Genomic DNA, 18,144 nt, shown 5'->3' on the forward strand with positions numbered 1-18,144 from the left:
AAATGGACGGATCATGTGTTTAACACAACGGAGCCATGTATGATTTACAAATTCAGTTCGAAGAACAATTCATACAAATATTGATATGAACGCTAATATAAGAATATCTAAATAACAAGTTATAACAAATAGGTCTATCACAATAAAAATCATGGCATGTCATTTATAGAAATAAATAAAAGTCGTAAATGCATGTAACAAAACAAATATGCGAATGTGTAAAATGTAAAATTTTGTAATTTATGAATAAAACATTACATAATATCATCAATGCAAAATGATATCCATTTGACTGATTGTGCAAATTGCTTTTTTATTAGGAAATATAAAGGTGATACACATTGATTGACTCATCTACTTCAAAGTATGAAAAAAACTGGAAAATTAAACCATGTTTGACTGTACATGTAAAGTGGAACTATTCTTTTTTTGATTTAGTAAAACATTTCATAGCATCATAATATTGTATAGGTTACTATGAAATGAATCTTTCTAAAATCCAAACAACATAACTATGAGTTCACAAATTATTGTGAGGTTACGGTTAATTCAAATAATTAGGTTTCACAATAATAAAAAGTAGCATTCATTATATCAGGAGTGAATTCCCTAAACAATTGAAAATAATGGATTCAAACATGTACAAGAGAGTTAAAATATGTCATACAGAAATTGGGCGGAATATTCCGTAGGAATTAGTCATACTTAAATTGCATCACAATGCATTTAACAGTATAATGAAAATATAACTACTGAAGGGATACCATCTAGTCAAATAAGCTGATATCCTACTGAGCAACTATTAAAAAATATATAAAACAATAAGCTTAAATATTTATATTTGAAAATAAAAAGAACATCTGAAATGTGAAATCATTTGCCTTTTCATACATTTGTTGTAAGAAATAGAGTCTATACAAAACATGAAAAGGCAATTGACCTCTTAAAGAATCACAAAACAAGGAAATACAAAAAATAAACATGAAATTTTTACATAACATGAAAATACAATCAACATATATAGTATCACAAAGAATGGAAATTATACAATTAAAACTTAACTTGTTTAAATGCCACTGTCTGAATGTATTACTTTGGCACAAGCAGGTATAAAAAAAGAAGAATATTCACAAAAACAGCTACCTTCAATAAAAATATATAAAAGTTTTGTTTGATTGTCAAGATTGTTAACAGCTTCTACTATCAGTATAAAAAAAATCGTCTTTATTGACATAATGATCATTTTAGAATTAAAAGCTATAATTTAACACTATGAATTATATTTACACTTTGCCTCTGCCTAGAAAATCTAAAATTACATTAATTTTGCAAAATTTAGAAGTGGTAGTGCTCCTTTAAACATTGGGACTTGATGGTATTTATGTCTTTTAGTTGAAAAGATAGTTTGTTTTAACAGCATCTGTAATGCAAATCTTTTATTAAAGATGAAAATAGGTATTAAGGAAATGTCAAGTGAATGAATATTTGTGTTGTTATTTCTTTTATCAAGCATATTTATGTAATGTAAATATTATGCATTTGTCTGATGAACATAAATCTATAACTTTATTAAAAAAAAATAAAAAACGTACTTTTATACTACTTCAACCTGAAATGACATCCCATTGATCAAAACATTTATTGTAAAGTGTGATTTTAAGTATACATATGATGCAAATTTGTTATTCTGCTATCTTTATTTTACTCAGGTGTTAGTAGTTTTAAATTTACTACTTGTTAAAGATGAGTGATAGTTGAAGCCTTGAAATAAACATGTAGGAAAAATTAAAACTATTTTTTACTGCTTTATATGACAACTTAAGATCATAAGTAAATTACCAAAGTGCATTGAATGAATGTGTGATAACCTTTAAAATGGCGAATAAAAATTACTAAGTGTTGTGGTTAAAGACATAAGGGATCTAATTGAGTAAAAATATATTTAACATAAAATTTCTAAGATATAAATGTTATCAGTCATTTTAATCTGTGACTGACTATGGATGAAAATAAATACATATAGTTATACTGTTGATTTAATATCATATATGGGTTACTTATAAACCAAGAATTTACTATTTTCAACAAAATACACATGTGATATGAGTCCATAGTAAAATGTCTTAACCATTTTGCTGCCTACCAGTAATACCTGGTGCATTTTAGAATACTGGATATAAAAAATAACAAACATATTAAAAACAAGCAAACCAGCATAAATAATTTTTTTAATTATATGTTTTACACATGGCACTGATATGCATAAAAAAAACTAGAACTATTTTGATTATAAATCTTGACCCCAAGGTATAATTTGAATATTTTCCTCTTATATACGGAAAACATGTATAACATTCACACAGGAATAAAACAAAAATGTCAAATTAAAAAAAAAAATGCATACAAACAATATCTGTTATAAATGTTAGTAAACTGACATACAGAATGATTAAAGAGTTTCACCAGCTTAGTTTAAAAATTCATAAATAAAAAACTTCCTCCAAAAACTTGATTTCTACTAATAAAACTGGTTACTATAAGTGACATACAAAAATGTACAGGTTAATGTAATACACTATTTAAAACAAATTGATTGAAGTATCACAATTAATGATTTAAAGTTTCAGTTTAAGACCAAAATAATAATTTTATCTAATACAACTGACCCAGCAAAAACAGATCCAGGGTCTGAGAAAAGAGGTGTGTAAATTAGCAAAATTGCTGATAAAACATTTGAAGGGGTTTACCCAAAAAGCCACTCGTCGGAATCCCCCATTCCGCAAAAATCTTTGAATCACAGCTATTTCTAAATAAAAGGGTGAAAAAAATGAAAAAATCTTTGATGGTACTACATTTGAAGATAAAGATAAAACAATCAATGTATATCAATACAATGAATGTGATATGTGAGAATTGAAATGAGACAAAAATATCTGAAAACAAAATATGGCATCCAACAATAAAAATTGCCTTGGGATGTACTTTGTTACCCCCTTTGGATTGAATTCATTCATAACTGGTTTGACTTACCAATTTACACAATTATACCAAAATTTAACAATTATTAATTAGCGTCAGTTATATTCGACTCTAAATCTTCACAGATTTGTCTTATATTGCGTGGATTAAACCTGCAGATTACTTATTTTTTTATTATGAAATTTCTCCAGTTTAAACAGTCAAGTACTTTTTAACAGATGATTTGAGGCAAGGTTAATAAACCTAATAATAAGTACCGTAGACCAAGACTTTTGCATTTATAAAACAAATACGTGCCCATAGTAAACCATCCCTTAACCAGCACTATCCTGTAAAAGTTCAGATATACGTGAAATTAGCACAAACTATAAAAAGTTGACATCAGAATGAACATGTAAACTATCTATTGGAATCTGAAAATGTCTTAGACTACTACTCATGTCTCTTTGAAAGGACAATTTAATATTCACAAATAAAGGGTCTGGATATGGGGAAGAGGGTCTTGCATAATTTTCTCTGTTTATAGCCAATTTTGCCCATTACCCTCCAATGTGTATTTTTTTTGCCAATATTTTTTTTTATATTCTGTACAAAAAAATCAAAAGTGATTGTAACAACATTATGACCACACTAGGGCCACTAACACAAATACAATTTTGGCACCATTAATTAGAGTCACTGTCATTTTGACGCGACCTTTTCTTTCTCAACTTTTGGCGTATTTTTGAACCTCTGAATTTCATCTCTTCTTCAGAAAAAGAATCTTGTGGTTGACTTCTACTCCTTCTACTCCTTCTTTTCTTTTTAGCTTTATTAAAATTGTTTAAATCTGAATTATCGTCGGAGTCATGTTGGATGTTCATACGTTGAGATCTTGATGGTTTCTCATCATCACTATCTGAATCCATTGTCCAATTTTTTGTCGGTGATTTGCGTCTTGGGGAAATAGGTAGCAAGGAAGGAGCCATAGCATACTGTTCATCCGATTGGTTGTCTTCCAATAAATCAGCAACTTTTTTCTCTGCTTCTGGTTTCTGTATGTCTTTATCTATGTTGAGCAATTTGTCTTCGTCATCTTTAGCCTTTAACAATTTTTCTCCATCATCTCTAGACGTGAACAGTTTGTCTTCATCATCATCAGCCTTAAACAATTTGTCTTTATCATTTTTAGCCTTAAACAGTTTGTCATCATCATCTTTAGTCTTAAACAATTTGTCTTTATCATCTTTAGCCTTAAACAACATGTCTTCGTTATCTTTAGCTTTCAACAATTTGACTTCATCATCTTTAGCCTTCTTCTTTTTCTTCTTTCTGGGTTTCTTTTCTCTTTTGTCTTCCTCCTCTTTGTCTGTTGGCTAAAAGTAAACATTGGCAAATGAATTAGGAGTTTTTACATTTAATCTCTAAAGGAGTAGGTTCAATAAGACCCCTTTTTGGCCCCAAAATATAGCAGTTTTACAAAATTGTTAAAATGTAAACCTTTAGTTATTTATTGGACAGTAGAATGCTTTTGCTACATAAATATGGGCTGTTTTTGACAATACAATGCACATATATCCTGTACTAGCACCATTAAGTCATGCTAAATTACTGAAATCCTCATAATTCTAGCATTTTAGTTAAATTTTACACGGTTTTCGTGTAAAACGAAAGTGGCCGCATTCGTGTTCATCCTTAATATTGAAATGCAAGTTGTATTTTATGATAATACATAACATATATAAAGGTTGAGGATGAACACGGATGCGGCCACTTTCATTTTTACCAAAAACTATCTGAAAAGTGACATTTTTCGGCATATTAGGTAGATTTTTCATATTTGAGCTTGAATCGGATCGTTCTTAATGACTAAATCTGTTAAAATCTTTCACATAAACTAATTAATTTAAATAAAATAGACACTTAAGTGTTTAAAAAGTGGTCATAATCTTTCGTCAGATTAACCTGAAATTTGAGGCCAAAATCGGTCCTTACCGGACCTACTCCTTTCAAAGAAAGTGTAAATTTTTGGATGGTTTAAAATTATATCAAGCTTCTTCCGATAGTGTCAATAAACATACATTTGAGAATTATAATGGGGAACGTGTCAAAGAGACAATAACTCAATAAAAAGAGCAGCTCAAGACCACCTATGAGTCTTCAACACAGCGAGAAAATTCCCGCTCCCGGAGTCAGACTGCAGGTGGACACTTAACAAAAATGTCTACTAGTTCAATGAAAATTGACGTGAAACTAATTTCGAACGTATATACACGAACTCAAATTCAACAAAAGTACAAGACTACAAAGAGACAAGAGGCTTCTGACCTGGGTTATGCGCAAACATGCAGCGGGGTTAAAATAGTTTGAGAAATCTCTAGCCTCTCCATATTCCATTAGCCATTGTAGAACAAACAAAACCACAGCATTACGCACAGTAAAACTAAGTATAAAGGAAGTACAAGTTCGACGTCAGAATAGAAAACAGAAGAAAAATGCAAAATGGCAATGATACATTAATTAACAAAGGACTGCCACATGTAGCATAGAGTGTCATGCCAGACCTTAAAAAAACTATATAGATTTTAACTGTTATCTAGCAAGGAGTTCAACCTGCATAAGTAACAAACAATTGCTTGTGGATGTTAATTCCATATGCAACAGTTACATGAAAATATCATTATCTATCTGAACTTTATAAATGAAGGTTAAGGTTTTTTCTTGTAAAAGTTCTGTAAGAATATTTTAAACATCAACATTGCCAATTTCTATATCCTCCTTTTTCTGCATGAAAAACTTGACCACTTGACGTTAAGGAAGCAGCAATCAATCAATACTACTTCATTCAAAACAATGTATAACGGGGATCTTTGGATTCGGGATTCGCGCGTCACTGATGAGTCTTTTGTAGACGAAACGCGCGTCTGGCGAATATATAAGCGAATATATTTAGTCCTGGTATCTATGATGAGTTTATTTACTATCAAGTCAATAGAGCAATACAAATTTATACGTTAAAAATTTCTTTGAAAGTGAGTTATTTTCATTTGTTATGAAAAATTGTTTTTTCTCTGAATTCTGGCGAATATATAAGCGAATATATTTAGTCCTGGTATCTATGATGAGTTTATTTACTATCAAGTCAATAGAGCAATACAAATTTATACGTTAAAAATTTCTTTGAAAGTGAGTTATTTTCATTTGTTATGAAAAATTGTTTTTTCTCTGAATTTAAACCAACTCAGCTCATCTTGTATTTAACCAAGATACCATCCCTCGTTGTTTGACTGTTAAGAAGTATCCTAATATTTCTGTAGAAATAACATTATTATGTGAAATGACATATCAACAGTAGTTTAACTTCTCTCAAAACTTGTATTAAAAATGATTACCACTGTCTCCTTTATAGATCCTTTTTTCGATATCTGTCTGTGGAGAGTAGCCTCCCCTGCTGTATTTGGTCTATATAAACTTTCAAATCCTGCCTTGGAAGTTTCTCGGTTTACTGTTGCTTGTTCATCATCTAAAAATTCCTCTTTTATCATCTTATACAACTCATCAATTCTGTACAAAAAAAGTCAATAAAATTTAATATCATATTGTTCTAACTCAAAAGTCTTCTTTTCCTCATTCCACGGAGTAATACTAACAGGAGTAACACGATAGGTGCCACATCTTGAGCACGATCTACTCTCCTTTCCGGAGCACATGAGATCCTTCCCGGTTGTTTCGTGTAGTCCTTAGTTCCTATATTATGTTATGTGTACATTATTATTTATTTTTTTGTCTTGGCATTGTCAGTTTCTTTTTAATTCTTAGTTTGAATATCCAATTGGTATCTGTAGCCTCTCTTTTAATATACATCAGTTAAACAGCTTCAAAACCAATCAAAAGCTTAAGGGTAAATAAATAATTTTAATTTCAACTTTAAATTCTTCACTGGTTGATTAAAATTAACAATATTATAATTTATTCTCAAAATCATTCACATTTCTTACTGATTAATTACAAAAGTTAATTTTTCCATATGTTACATTTTCTGTATGTGTTTTTTGTTTTTGTTTAGACCATTGGCTTAAAGCAACGTCATTTTGACTCTAGTTGTGTCATTGGCAATCGAACCACGTCTACTTATTTTCATGAAAATAAGCCAACATTTCTGAATATTTCATCTAATTGCATGACAGACTGCTGGATATTTGGTCTTTTTACCTTTTCTGCATACTAAGGTTACTAATTTCTGTGGAACTTTTAGCATCAGCTTTCTTTTTCCTCAAGTAGTTAGATAATTGTTCTTTCTCAAACAGCTGTAAATATTCTAAATGGCGAGAACCATATTGCCGACCTGAAAATAAAATGGGTAACAATTTAAACACTGTTATGACTGTCTCCTTTAGACAAGTATGGGTTTCTTTACTCACTTGGTGTCTGTTGTCTGTTTACTGTTGCTTTTTGTTTCTCATCATAAACTTCCAGGTTAATTACAATCAAAATTGTCCAAAATTATTCTTAGATAATACAGTAAGTATATAGCGTGTGTTATATCTTGATAACTGTGATAGGCATGACAATTCAGTCCAGGACAAATAAACGATCAGAATAGCAAGTTCTATCTACTGCCCATGTTTGCTAAGATACAAAGGAAAGATATGTAGCTTTATCCTAAAAATGAACACTGAAAATGAGGATAAATATGTCGATAAAAAATTTCTAGTTGTTTGCCCCAAACTCCACCTAAAAACTTTCAAATCTACAGTTGTGACTTGGCAACTCTGCCACAATCTTATTATCACAGAGTTATTGCACTTAAATCAAATGTAAACAAATTTTTGCCATCTTTGACATGAGAACTTAAAAATCAAGAGCGAAAGAGTAAAAATCAAAATGTTATAAACAAGACAAGTAAATCTACTAATGAATTGAAATAGCAAAAATAGCCAGACAAGCTCCTTAATGGCTTTATTCCCTTAAAATTAATTTTTTTACAATTTTGGGGAGTTTTTAGCTATAATCATGAAAACTGCAATAGATAGAAACTTCAAGAAACAAATGATCAACGTTAATTTAGCGTGCCTTAAATGATGATTTTGACTTTTTTTGCTATTTTTCAACCTAATATTTTGAAAAGTATAATTTAAACTTTAAACAGCAAAAAGGAGCAGTAACACAAGATCTTCAAATAAGTCTGTCCTGATTTTTTTTTATTAAAAGTAGAATAAAGCCTACATATTTTATACACCAACATTCTTGTTGCATAATCAGCATTGTATCAATTTCATTCAAAAATGTCTGGTGACCAATACTAAGCACTCAGTCAGGCTTCGTGGTGCCTCTTTTTGTTTAGGACCCTGATCAATGTTTCACACTGTAATTATTTAAATTAAAAGTTTTGGAAATTATTTTAATTTGAGCAAAATATCTTAATCATGCAAAGCTCTGATTCCTTGCATGACTTTGGCTATAATCTTCTGCCATTTTTGGTTTATAAGCTCTTCTTATTTTTAATTAGCTTTGGATTTTCATATTTTCAGATATTTTGACCTCGAACATTACTGAAGAGACATTCATTGTCGAAATGAGCACAGTGTGCAGAAAACCTGATACAATTTAACTTATTAAAAAATCAATGCATGCATTTATTATTAAAATTTCTAATGGTCAGACCAAAATGAAAGAATAAATATTGCAATCACAAGAAAAGTTGCATACAAATATATATGTCGTCAAATGTCAGAATGCGAGTTTTTATTATTGCAATGCTCACACAGTCGTATAACTAGCAATATTGAGAGAAAAAAAACAATAATTTCTGAATTTAAAGCATTTCTAATCTATTTTTATCAATGATTCTAATTGATCAAATTTATTCTTCAAATTTTGTCTAATGACACACTTAATTGAAAGTAATTAGAATACTTCGTATAGTATCATTAAAAAGTAAATTAACCAAAATACCAAACTCCGAGGAAAATTCAAAACGAAAATGCCTGATCAAATGACAAAATAAAATGCTCAAAAACACCTTAAACCATTTAACGCCTGGATAACAACCGTCAGATCAAACGATCGGTAATATAAACACCTTTTTTTAAGAATACAAACAACAAATATACAAAATTGTGAAATTGTGAAATTGATCCATGAAAAAAAAAAATATAATATGAAAGCACTCAACATTGGAAAACTGCATTAGTTGCATTCATTTCAATGTCAGTTACATATTTATGTTGGTTGATAAGCTTGAAGTATTGAAACATTTCTTGTTTAGAATTGTTTTACTCACACTGATACCATGCAATATCAGACGTGAGTCACAGTGTCTAACATTGTTATCAAACAGTAAAACAGAGAGGCGAAATATATCAAAAGGATATTCAAACTCATTTTATTAGTCAAAATAACAACGCCATAGCAAGAAAACAGATAAAAACAACATTATACAAAACAAAATATACAAAACTCAGACTGCGCAACACGAACCCCCTCCAAAAACCGTTGCTGACAGGAAAGCAGACAAACTATTCTGTTAATCGTACTCATTCTTGTCTTCTTTATTTAAAAAAATATTTTCGCTTAATAGTCATACCTTCATGATACGATCTACATTAATATTGTGACTAGACTGAAAAGTTATATTATAATGCCAAAAAGCATTGATACAAGAATTAAAGAGTGACTGAGCAGAGCAGAATGAAAGAGAAGTAATATAAAAGTTATAATATAAAAATTAGTAATACAATAGTAAAAGCCACATGCATATGCAGTCTGATATAACTCAATATACGGTTACTCACAAAAGTCTGTAAAGAAGGAAACCAATAGAAAAGAAAACGCTCAATCTCAAGTATTTTGTTTAAGTACAAATATTTTAAGAAGGTTCAAAAACAATTGGATGGAATGAAACTCTCAATTTACAGAAAACACATTATAAGGCAAGAAAAGCAGACCAGTTGAATACTTCAAATTACAGACATTATTATACCACATTCCCGTTTCAAATATATGTTCACAAAATATGTCTGCCAACTTACACTGTTAGCAGGTGGTTCCTTCCAAGAGAGATGTTGAAATTCAAATGTGTTAAAAAGGCATTCAAACACATTATCAACTCATTGAAACTCCCATGAAGCATTTAGAAAAGTTAACACATTGAAACAGCTAAGTCAAAATTCCACACAATCACTGTGGGAGATATTATGACGAAGTCCAGATCAAAGTTATTCAGTTGGATCAGCATATTTAATGTCACAAAGTCATGGTATGCAATTTTGATGATGAAAAATGAAATATGAATATGAAATTAAGGATTATGGACGAAGTAGCGAACACATGATACTGTTTTTCATATTACCAGAAATTACCTTACCCTCTGAAAATTAGAAACAAAACTTAAGGCCTATCCTGGCTATTGGCCAATAAAAATATAGCAACAATATATAATTTTTAATTTTCTAATATTGATAATGACTTTTTTTTTCATTTGCTCACTTGTGTTAATTTTTCACGAGTTGCTGTTACTTTCATATATATCATAGCCAAATCTTAACTGACTGACGCATGCTATACTTACTGTTACTTTTAGATTGTAAGGTTGGACACCAAAGGAAATTTTTTTGAGTTAAAGGTTGGACGACAAATACAAATATGTCACAAAGGAAAATAAAAGTATGTTGTTTGCTACAGTTTGAATGTTAGTTATATGCTTTAAATATTTTCACAAAAGTTTATGTTTAAAATGTCCGTAGCTTCTCTTATGTTGATCCTATTAAAAAAAATATAAGATAAATGATAAATGACTTTTCTTTAGCATCTGAATTTGTGACTATAGGTGTACTAATATTTATTAAGTATTTCACATGTTCATTCATCATGTTTGAGGACACTAATTTTGTTTAACTAAATGAACTTTTAGACCTAATGTTTTTTTATGTTTTAAAAATGGTGTAAACAATATCTTATTGTGAAAATAACAGCACTCATAAAACAAATGTATAATGGCTAAAGATTTGTAAATGTTTTCTTATTTTGTTTTTTAAGGTCACATCATAAAGAACAGAAATAAAGCAAAGGTACCCATAAACCTGGACGTTTGGTGATTTCCTACTTATTTTCTGTAATACAGTATATAATACTTCATATGTTAATGGAAGAACGAATTCAACATGAAAAACGCTGATTTTTTTTTTAAAATGACATGTCAGAAAACTGTTACATTGAATTCGATCACATCTATTCAGTATTGCTCATTTTTCTTTCCAGATACACCCGGTGATATTCAAGGCACCAATTGTAACGGAGAGTTTGACAACACTTATCTTATCCAATCATCTACGATTTTATTTTCATTTGATATAATTGTAAATGATTTAAGACTTTTAACCCGAAGAAAAAGAAAAGAGGATGTTTCTGTTCGAACGTTCTCGCTCAAGATTTGCAATATTCCCAGTTGTTCCGGGGTGCTTTGTCGAACTATTCGGACCCTTCCCGACCAGTAGGAATCTGTTACATACTAAAACAACTGCGTTCAGACAATAATAGGACATTCCAGATAATTGAGGATACTAATCCGACTTTTTTCACTTTTCGTGTCATATCGCTGTCTGATCTCAAACCGGATCAATAATCGGCCATGTGTGAACCCCGCATTACTGCACGAAGAACTTTGTCTACGATTTTTAATTCTTAGCGTTGTGTGTGAGTTTCTTAATATTTGGACCTGTAAAACATAAGTAAGAGTGCCGAAACGAAAATGGGACAGACTGAAGATGATCAATATTTCTTTTTTTCCACACCTGCATTCTATTATTAACTATCAGTATGAATACCTTTCGCTTTTCTGCAGCAGGAATGTCTGAAGATCCATTTGACGATCAGATAGATGTGGATAAAAATACTGAGTGGTGGTACTAGAGCAGCTTTTGTATCAAATTCCATCACCAGTAAATACATTTGATACTTCCAAATTCTGTTAGAATTAACCTCAACTTCTTGGAAAACATTACTGAAAGATAATAAAGTTTAAAATCTTAAAACTCGATCATAACATCTGGTACTTTTTAATTCTGTACGATTGAATATTGTAAAATCTTATATTGTCATGGGTACCAGTTTTTGTGGATTGACGAAAAATTGTATTTTCATAGATATTTAATATTGAAGTTTAACTGAAGACTGCCTTCATAAAATTGATAATGAAAATGTTGAATTCATATGAAAATGTATATCTGGCTCCAATAAGATACGTTTATTACGTTCAGGCTGTGTGAGAATTAACCTCTTCTTCATGGAAAACAGAAATGAACAGCTCTAAGAACAATAAAAAATGTGTTTCCATCTCTTGGAATACGTAACCAAAAGGTAAACTGCCATATAACAGTGTCTGAATTCACTGAGGGGGACATGATGCTTCAGACTATATTGTTTCAGACCATGATTTTGTGTACCTTATTGAGGTCGTCAGTCCATGTGAGCTTATAAACAGAGACGGATGTCAAGATACAAAGAAAATCGCATAAGAACACATATATAACAGGTCTAGAACTCTAGATTTTTTGACGTCAGAATATATTTTTGCATAGTAATTTCCAAAACACAAGGCCAATATGGCCTTGAAAAACTGACCAATCGACTCAATGAACTACAATGCATTGTGGGCTACTACGAGTAAACTACTACTTAAAACACGTGAAATTAGTGGGAAAACAGTCAATTAATATATTGTCTGGGACTCTCATTACCAAAGTTTTCATTCTGCAAATATATTTAATGTAAAATATATAACGTAATCTTCAATTTGCATGCTCAGATTAAAAAAAATATTGTTTATTGGCTTCACGATTCGACTTTCTTTTTCGCCTTGCAAAAGTAGTTGAACCGGTTTTGTGCATTGTTATAAATTGAACCTGCATTAATTTCACGACATGACACAGTGAAATATCCAATGAAGTGACCACTGTCCAGTAAGAAAATCATTTGAGCTCTTTTAAACCTGTATAATGTCATTGCAAAATCATTTTGCCTAGAAAAACAAGAAACTTTCATTGAAACACTTCTTTCTGTACTGAATGTGTATTTTTTTTTTATCAGGACCTGAACTAATAGTAAGAACATCATAATATTCAGTATGCTAAAAAGAAGTGTTATGAAAGCGGCAGGGGCGGGTCCAGCCATTTTAAAAAGGGGGGTCCTTACCCTCGACAAAAGGGGAGGGGTTCCAACTACATGTCCCCATCCAAATGCACTGATCGTCCAAAAAAAGGGGGTCCATCCCTCGGAACCCCCGCCCCCTGGATCCGCCACTGAGCGAGTACGGTATATAGCTCAATACATTTTTTATAGTTTAAATTCATCCATCGATAATATCCGTTTGCTGCTAATTTTATCACCAAATATACCTCAGTGGTTTTTTTATCGTTCGGCTGCTGTCCTGTTGACATATGTAAAATATCTCCAATATTAAAAGTCTCTGGATCATAGTGGGTGCCATATTACCTATTATTTTTTTTCTAAAACGTGCTTTGTATATAGAAATAAGAAGATGAGGTATGAGTGCCAAATGAGACATCTTTCCAACAAAGACATAATTTAGTAAAGTAAGCAGTCATAGGTCTAATGCTGAAAAGTAAGTATTAATGACCCAAAAATTACTTGTGTAAAAAACAATCCAAACAAAAAAAAACAAAAAAAAAAACCGGCCCAATTAAATATATAAAAGGACAAGAAATCTATCCCATGAAAAAAAAATATATTGTATAGGAGCCTTTATTTCAGTGGTTGTCGTTTGTTTATGTGTTACATATTTGTTTTTCGTTCATTTTTTTTTTTATATAATTAAGGCCGTTAGTTTTCTCGTTTGAATTGTTTTACATTGTCATATCAGGGACTTTTATAGCTATGCGGTATGGGCTTTGCTCAATGTTGAAGGCCGAACGGTGATCTATAAATGTTAATTTCTGTGTCATTTTGGTCTCTTGTGGACAGCTGTCTCATTGGCAATCATACCACATCTTCTTTTTTATTATAGATCCAACGCTGCAATTTTCACAAAACATATCAAATTTCCCACCTTGTCGCACATACATAATTGATAAAATCATTACAGCTTATTTCTTATGCATGTGGAGCAAAACTTTGCTTAGCTTGCTTGCTTGTTTGTATATTGTACAAAATATAAAATATACAAGTTAAACTATGCCTATATATATATATATTGTTTAAAGATGTCAATCTTATTTTCAAAGCTTGTATAAACAACTATACAAACAAAGCAAGCAAGCCAACCAAAGTTTTACTTTGCAAGTTTAAGAAATCAGCTGTAATGATTTTATTCAGTTTGGCAAATGTCCGAGCCCGTTAAAAAACGAACAAACTGAAACTACAGTTGCTGACTTCACTACCTTAAAAAAAAGGGAACAGTTTTGAAGTCCCATATACTGAAATGTGACCAACAAAAATACTTATAAATTTTGTTAACACTGCCATGTATGTAAATATTTCTTCGCCTTTTTTACGAACACAAAATTCAAGGATCCCACATTTGCCTTTAATTATCTATACGAACATTGCTGTACCGGCTGTTATCGACGGCTTACTTTACACCATTAAGTTTGTCTCATGGGTAATTGTGTTTTTTCGCTGTTGTTTCGTTGCTTCTGGTGGACAAATACATGAAATCTCTGTGCCATCATCAAACATGTTAATGGCTATATATCGGGTAATTCAAACCCCTTTTTTTTTTGCTAAATAAACTATATAGAAACAACTCTTCGTTAATCTGAGCATGGAAGTAATACTTTATATCACGAACTATAAATGAGGATACACAAAATGAAAAACTAAGCGAAATTGTGATTCCCGCATTGCACGAAAAAATGTGTTGTATTTTAGTAAATAACACGTGTTCTTGGTTGATTGTAAACACGTAGTAGTCCATCATGCATTGTGACTCATTTAGTGGATTGGTCAAAAACCTAGGTAAAAATAAATTGCGTCACATGTAAATAAACAATTACATGTGCGAGAACATAAGTATGCTAATTTATGCATTTCCATATAAGGTAGTGGTCCCGACCTGTATAAGAGAAGGGTTGTGTGCGTTATACAAACAGTCTTACCTGTAAATATAAAATGATACTAAAAAAATGAACCAATTCCAATCATACCACATCTTCTTTATATATTAAGAATGTTTGTGCACTATCAAATAGTATGGATACATCGATGTGATAGACATTTTCCTTAAAATTACTGAAACAAACGTTATACCTGAAAATGGCTATCAGCAAGTTAAGCAAGAGTACATTTCCAATCATCAAATAGGCTGCTAAGAATACAGGAACTAGCCAGTGATGTTTTCTACAGTACGTTTCATCAGGAACACCAGCAGTGATATTAATCCATGTAATCGGATCAGTATAATTATCCATGTCAGCCATACCAGTCGAATTGGTCATATTATACATGTCAGCCATACCAGTCGAATTGGTCATATTATAAACGACTTGTATAATACAATTTTCGTCTTCTACAAATAAAATATAACCAATAAATTTGTATGACTTTCAAAGAACATTTTCGTTGTCTTTAATATTGGTGAGTTTACTTTAAATCTTTCGAAAAACTAAGGATTTTCTTATCCCAGGAATAGATTACCTTTAGCCGTATTTGGCACAACTTTTTGGGATTTTGGATCCACAATGCTCTTCAACTTTGTACTTGTTAGGCTTTATAACTATTTTGATATGACCGTCACTGATGAGTCTTATGTAGACGAAACGCGCGTCTGGCGTATTAAATTATAAGCTTGGTACCTTTAATAACTATTTACTGCCTGGTGAAAAGGTCTGCATATGATATTTCCAGGAAGAGTTTCATTGGTTTGTGTCATGATGTGGCTATAATTTTGACACTCTATCAAGAACTTCTTGCTGTTTCTACTCAAGAACCTAAACAAAGGTTTGAATTAACAGATAAGTCGAATGATCTCATCCGGTCATTTCATCTTACACTTAAGGATTGTAGACTGTACAATATTTTCTGGTACAAAATGTTATTAAAGTCACAGCAGTCTGGTGTGCAGCACTTTTCAACAGTATCATACATATGTAGCATGAATGGAATTTCTTTATATCACCTTTCAAATAGCGTTTACGTGCAATTTTGATAGGTTAAATTTTACATTTTGTTAAAGGTTCTGACTTTTACTTATGGCAGAGGGAATCGTGGAATTTTCATACAAAAGATTGGAGGCACTTTGGTTTAATTTCCTTTGTTTTAGTATCTTAAAAAGTTCTGTACTACTAAAACTTAACATTGACGAATGGCCAATAAATATGAGGCGAAGGACAGCTGATAACTGCCACACAGAAATGTACAAATTAAAATCATTCCATCAAAAACATCTAGTTGATCTACTGCTAACAGTATTTTAAAAACAGACATAATTGTATAACTGTAATCTTAATGACTTATCCATGAAATGAGGCTGAAGTCAGTTGAACGATGTTTGACGGGCATGTAGAAGAAACTCATTTACCAAATATAGCTACCTCCTACTCATATTAAGGTAGCACAATACAAAGATTTTTTTACTTCCAATCACTAACCTTTGAAATGCTGTAACTTTCTTATGAATGCATAGAAAATAATAAAAGAGGTATATATAGATAGATAAAAGATTAATCTTTTAAATAAATGCAATATTTTTATTATGCAATCATTATGTAATCAATTATTATGTAATTAGTGGCAAAATCTGGGTAAGTTCACTTAAATGAATTTAGCTCTATCATCTCTTTAACTATACAGAAAATTTTAACGAAATCTTAATCAACACATCATGGGCTTCAAAAGGGTGTCTCAGATTGTCTCTATGGTATTCTATTCTCTCATAAATCTTTAATTAGTGTAAACATTCTGACCACATTAAAGAAGATAATGTTTAATTAGGTGTAAAATTTGTTCTATACATTCTATCTGAAATCTGAGACATCCTTTTGTAGATAATGGTCATAGGAACAACATATAATAAAATCAACCCTCTAGGGATACCTATGTAGAAGCTAATTTCATTTGAAAGTGGAAATTTGGTGAAAAATATTTTAGACACAGTTAACATTATAATTGGTTACATAATTGTTGCATAATACTAACATTGCATTAATTTGAAAGTGTAATCTGTTAGCTATCCAAAACTACCACTTTTATAAATTTTCAAGCATTATTAAGAAAGTTACAGCATTTTAAAACTTGGGAGTTGGAGTTATAAAATATTTGTATTGTGCTACCTTAAATGAGTAATCCACAATTAAAGCAAAACCTATTTTTTCAAACAATTTTTAAGCAATTGCTGAGCCATCAAAGCACGTTGACCATATTACAGATAGAAACTTAGAAACAAACGGCATCTATGTACAAAGTATGTAGCATTCAGGTCTTCATGATTTTGAATTATAAAGCTTAATACAAATAGTTGACAACGCCGCTGCCAGATTGCTGTTCATAATGTTCTGCATTTTGCAGTCAGAACAAAGACACATATTGAAAGAGAGAGCTCCTCTATGTTCTGATAAAATATCTATCTACAGTATGATCACACACAATAAACTACCTTCTATTTCGTCTAAGAACAGCTCTCCGTAAAACTGCCAGTATGGGAAGTAAATGACATCTGTAAGTATCCTCCAATCAGATTGTCTCTGACGAAACATTAATCCTTGACTCACTACTCCATAAGCTACCAAGAATATAGTCAACACTAAAATAAACATCACTAATTCCAAAATCTGAAAAATAAGATAAAAGAAATGTACTACTCTAATTTTCTATAACTTGAAAATATAATTTTATAACGATAAATCTTAGAGTACTAAATTCAACGGTTTTTTTTGACAAACATGCACATCCTAATATTTCAAGCCTGCTATACCGATCATGGTTGACTTTTATGAGGAAGGTCTTTAATATCAAAACCTTAATGCAGTCATCACATTACAAAAACCAGTTGAAGTTAGAAGAAGCCTGTCAGACAGATATGTTCCTTACAATCCTTCCATACATTAACTTAGTCACTTAAACATAATGTTGACATTGTACACCTTTACATCATTTTATGATATTATCCCATACATATAAAAATCTGAGAAACAAACCTTATCACCAAACACTTAAATATTGACAAGTGAAGAA

The 18,144-nt window shown here is 31.0% G+C and overlaps 1 protein-coding gene across 1 annotated transcript in view; it reads right to left on the minus strand.

Annotated features, from left to right (window-relative positions):
* LOC143075630 (transient receptor potential cation channel subfamily M member 8-like) overlaps positions 1-18,144 on the minus strand; it is a 61,806-nt gene continuing 43,662 nt past the window's right edge. Inside the window, exons 21-26 of the mRNA XM_076251118.1 lie at positions 17,567-17,741; positions 15,223-15,481; positions 11,784-11,959; positions 7,171-7,303; positions 6,351-6,522; positions 1-4,334 (exon numbers count right to left, since the gene is read on the minus strand). Coding sequence (XP_076107233.1) covers positions 3,645-4,334; positions 6,351-6,522; positions 7,171-7,303; positions 11,784-11,959; positions 15,223-15,481; positions 17,567-17,741 — 1,605 coding nt within the window. The 3' untranslated portion in view covers positions 1-3,644. The remainder of the gene's footprint in view (positions 4,335-6,350; positions 6,523-7,170; positions 7,304-11,783; positions 11,960-15,222; positions 15,482-17,566; positions 17,742-18,144) is intronic.

This window comes from Mytilus galloprovincialis, chromosome 5 (assembly GCF_965363235.1).
Source record: "Mytilus galloprovincialis chromosome 5, xbMytGall1.hap1.1, whole genome shotgun sequence".
Classification (NCBI taxonomy): domain Eukaryota; kingdom Metazoa; phylum Mollusca; class Bivalvia; order Mytilida; family Mytilidae; genus Mytilus; species Mytilus galloprovincialis.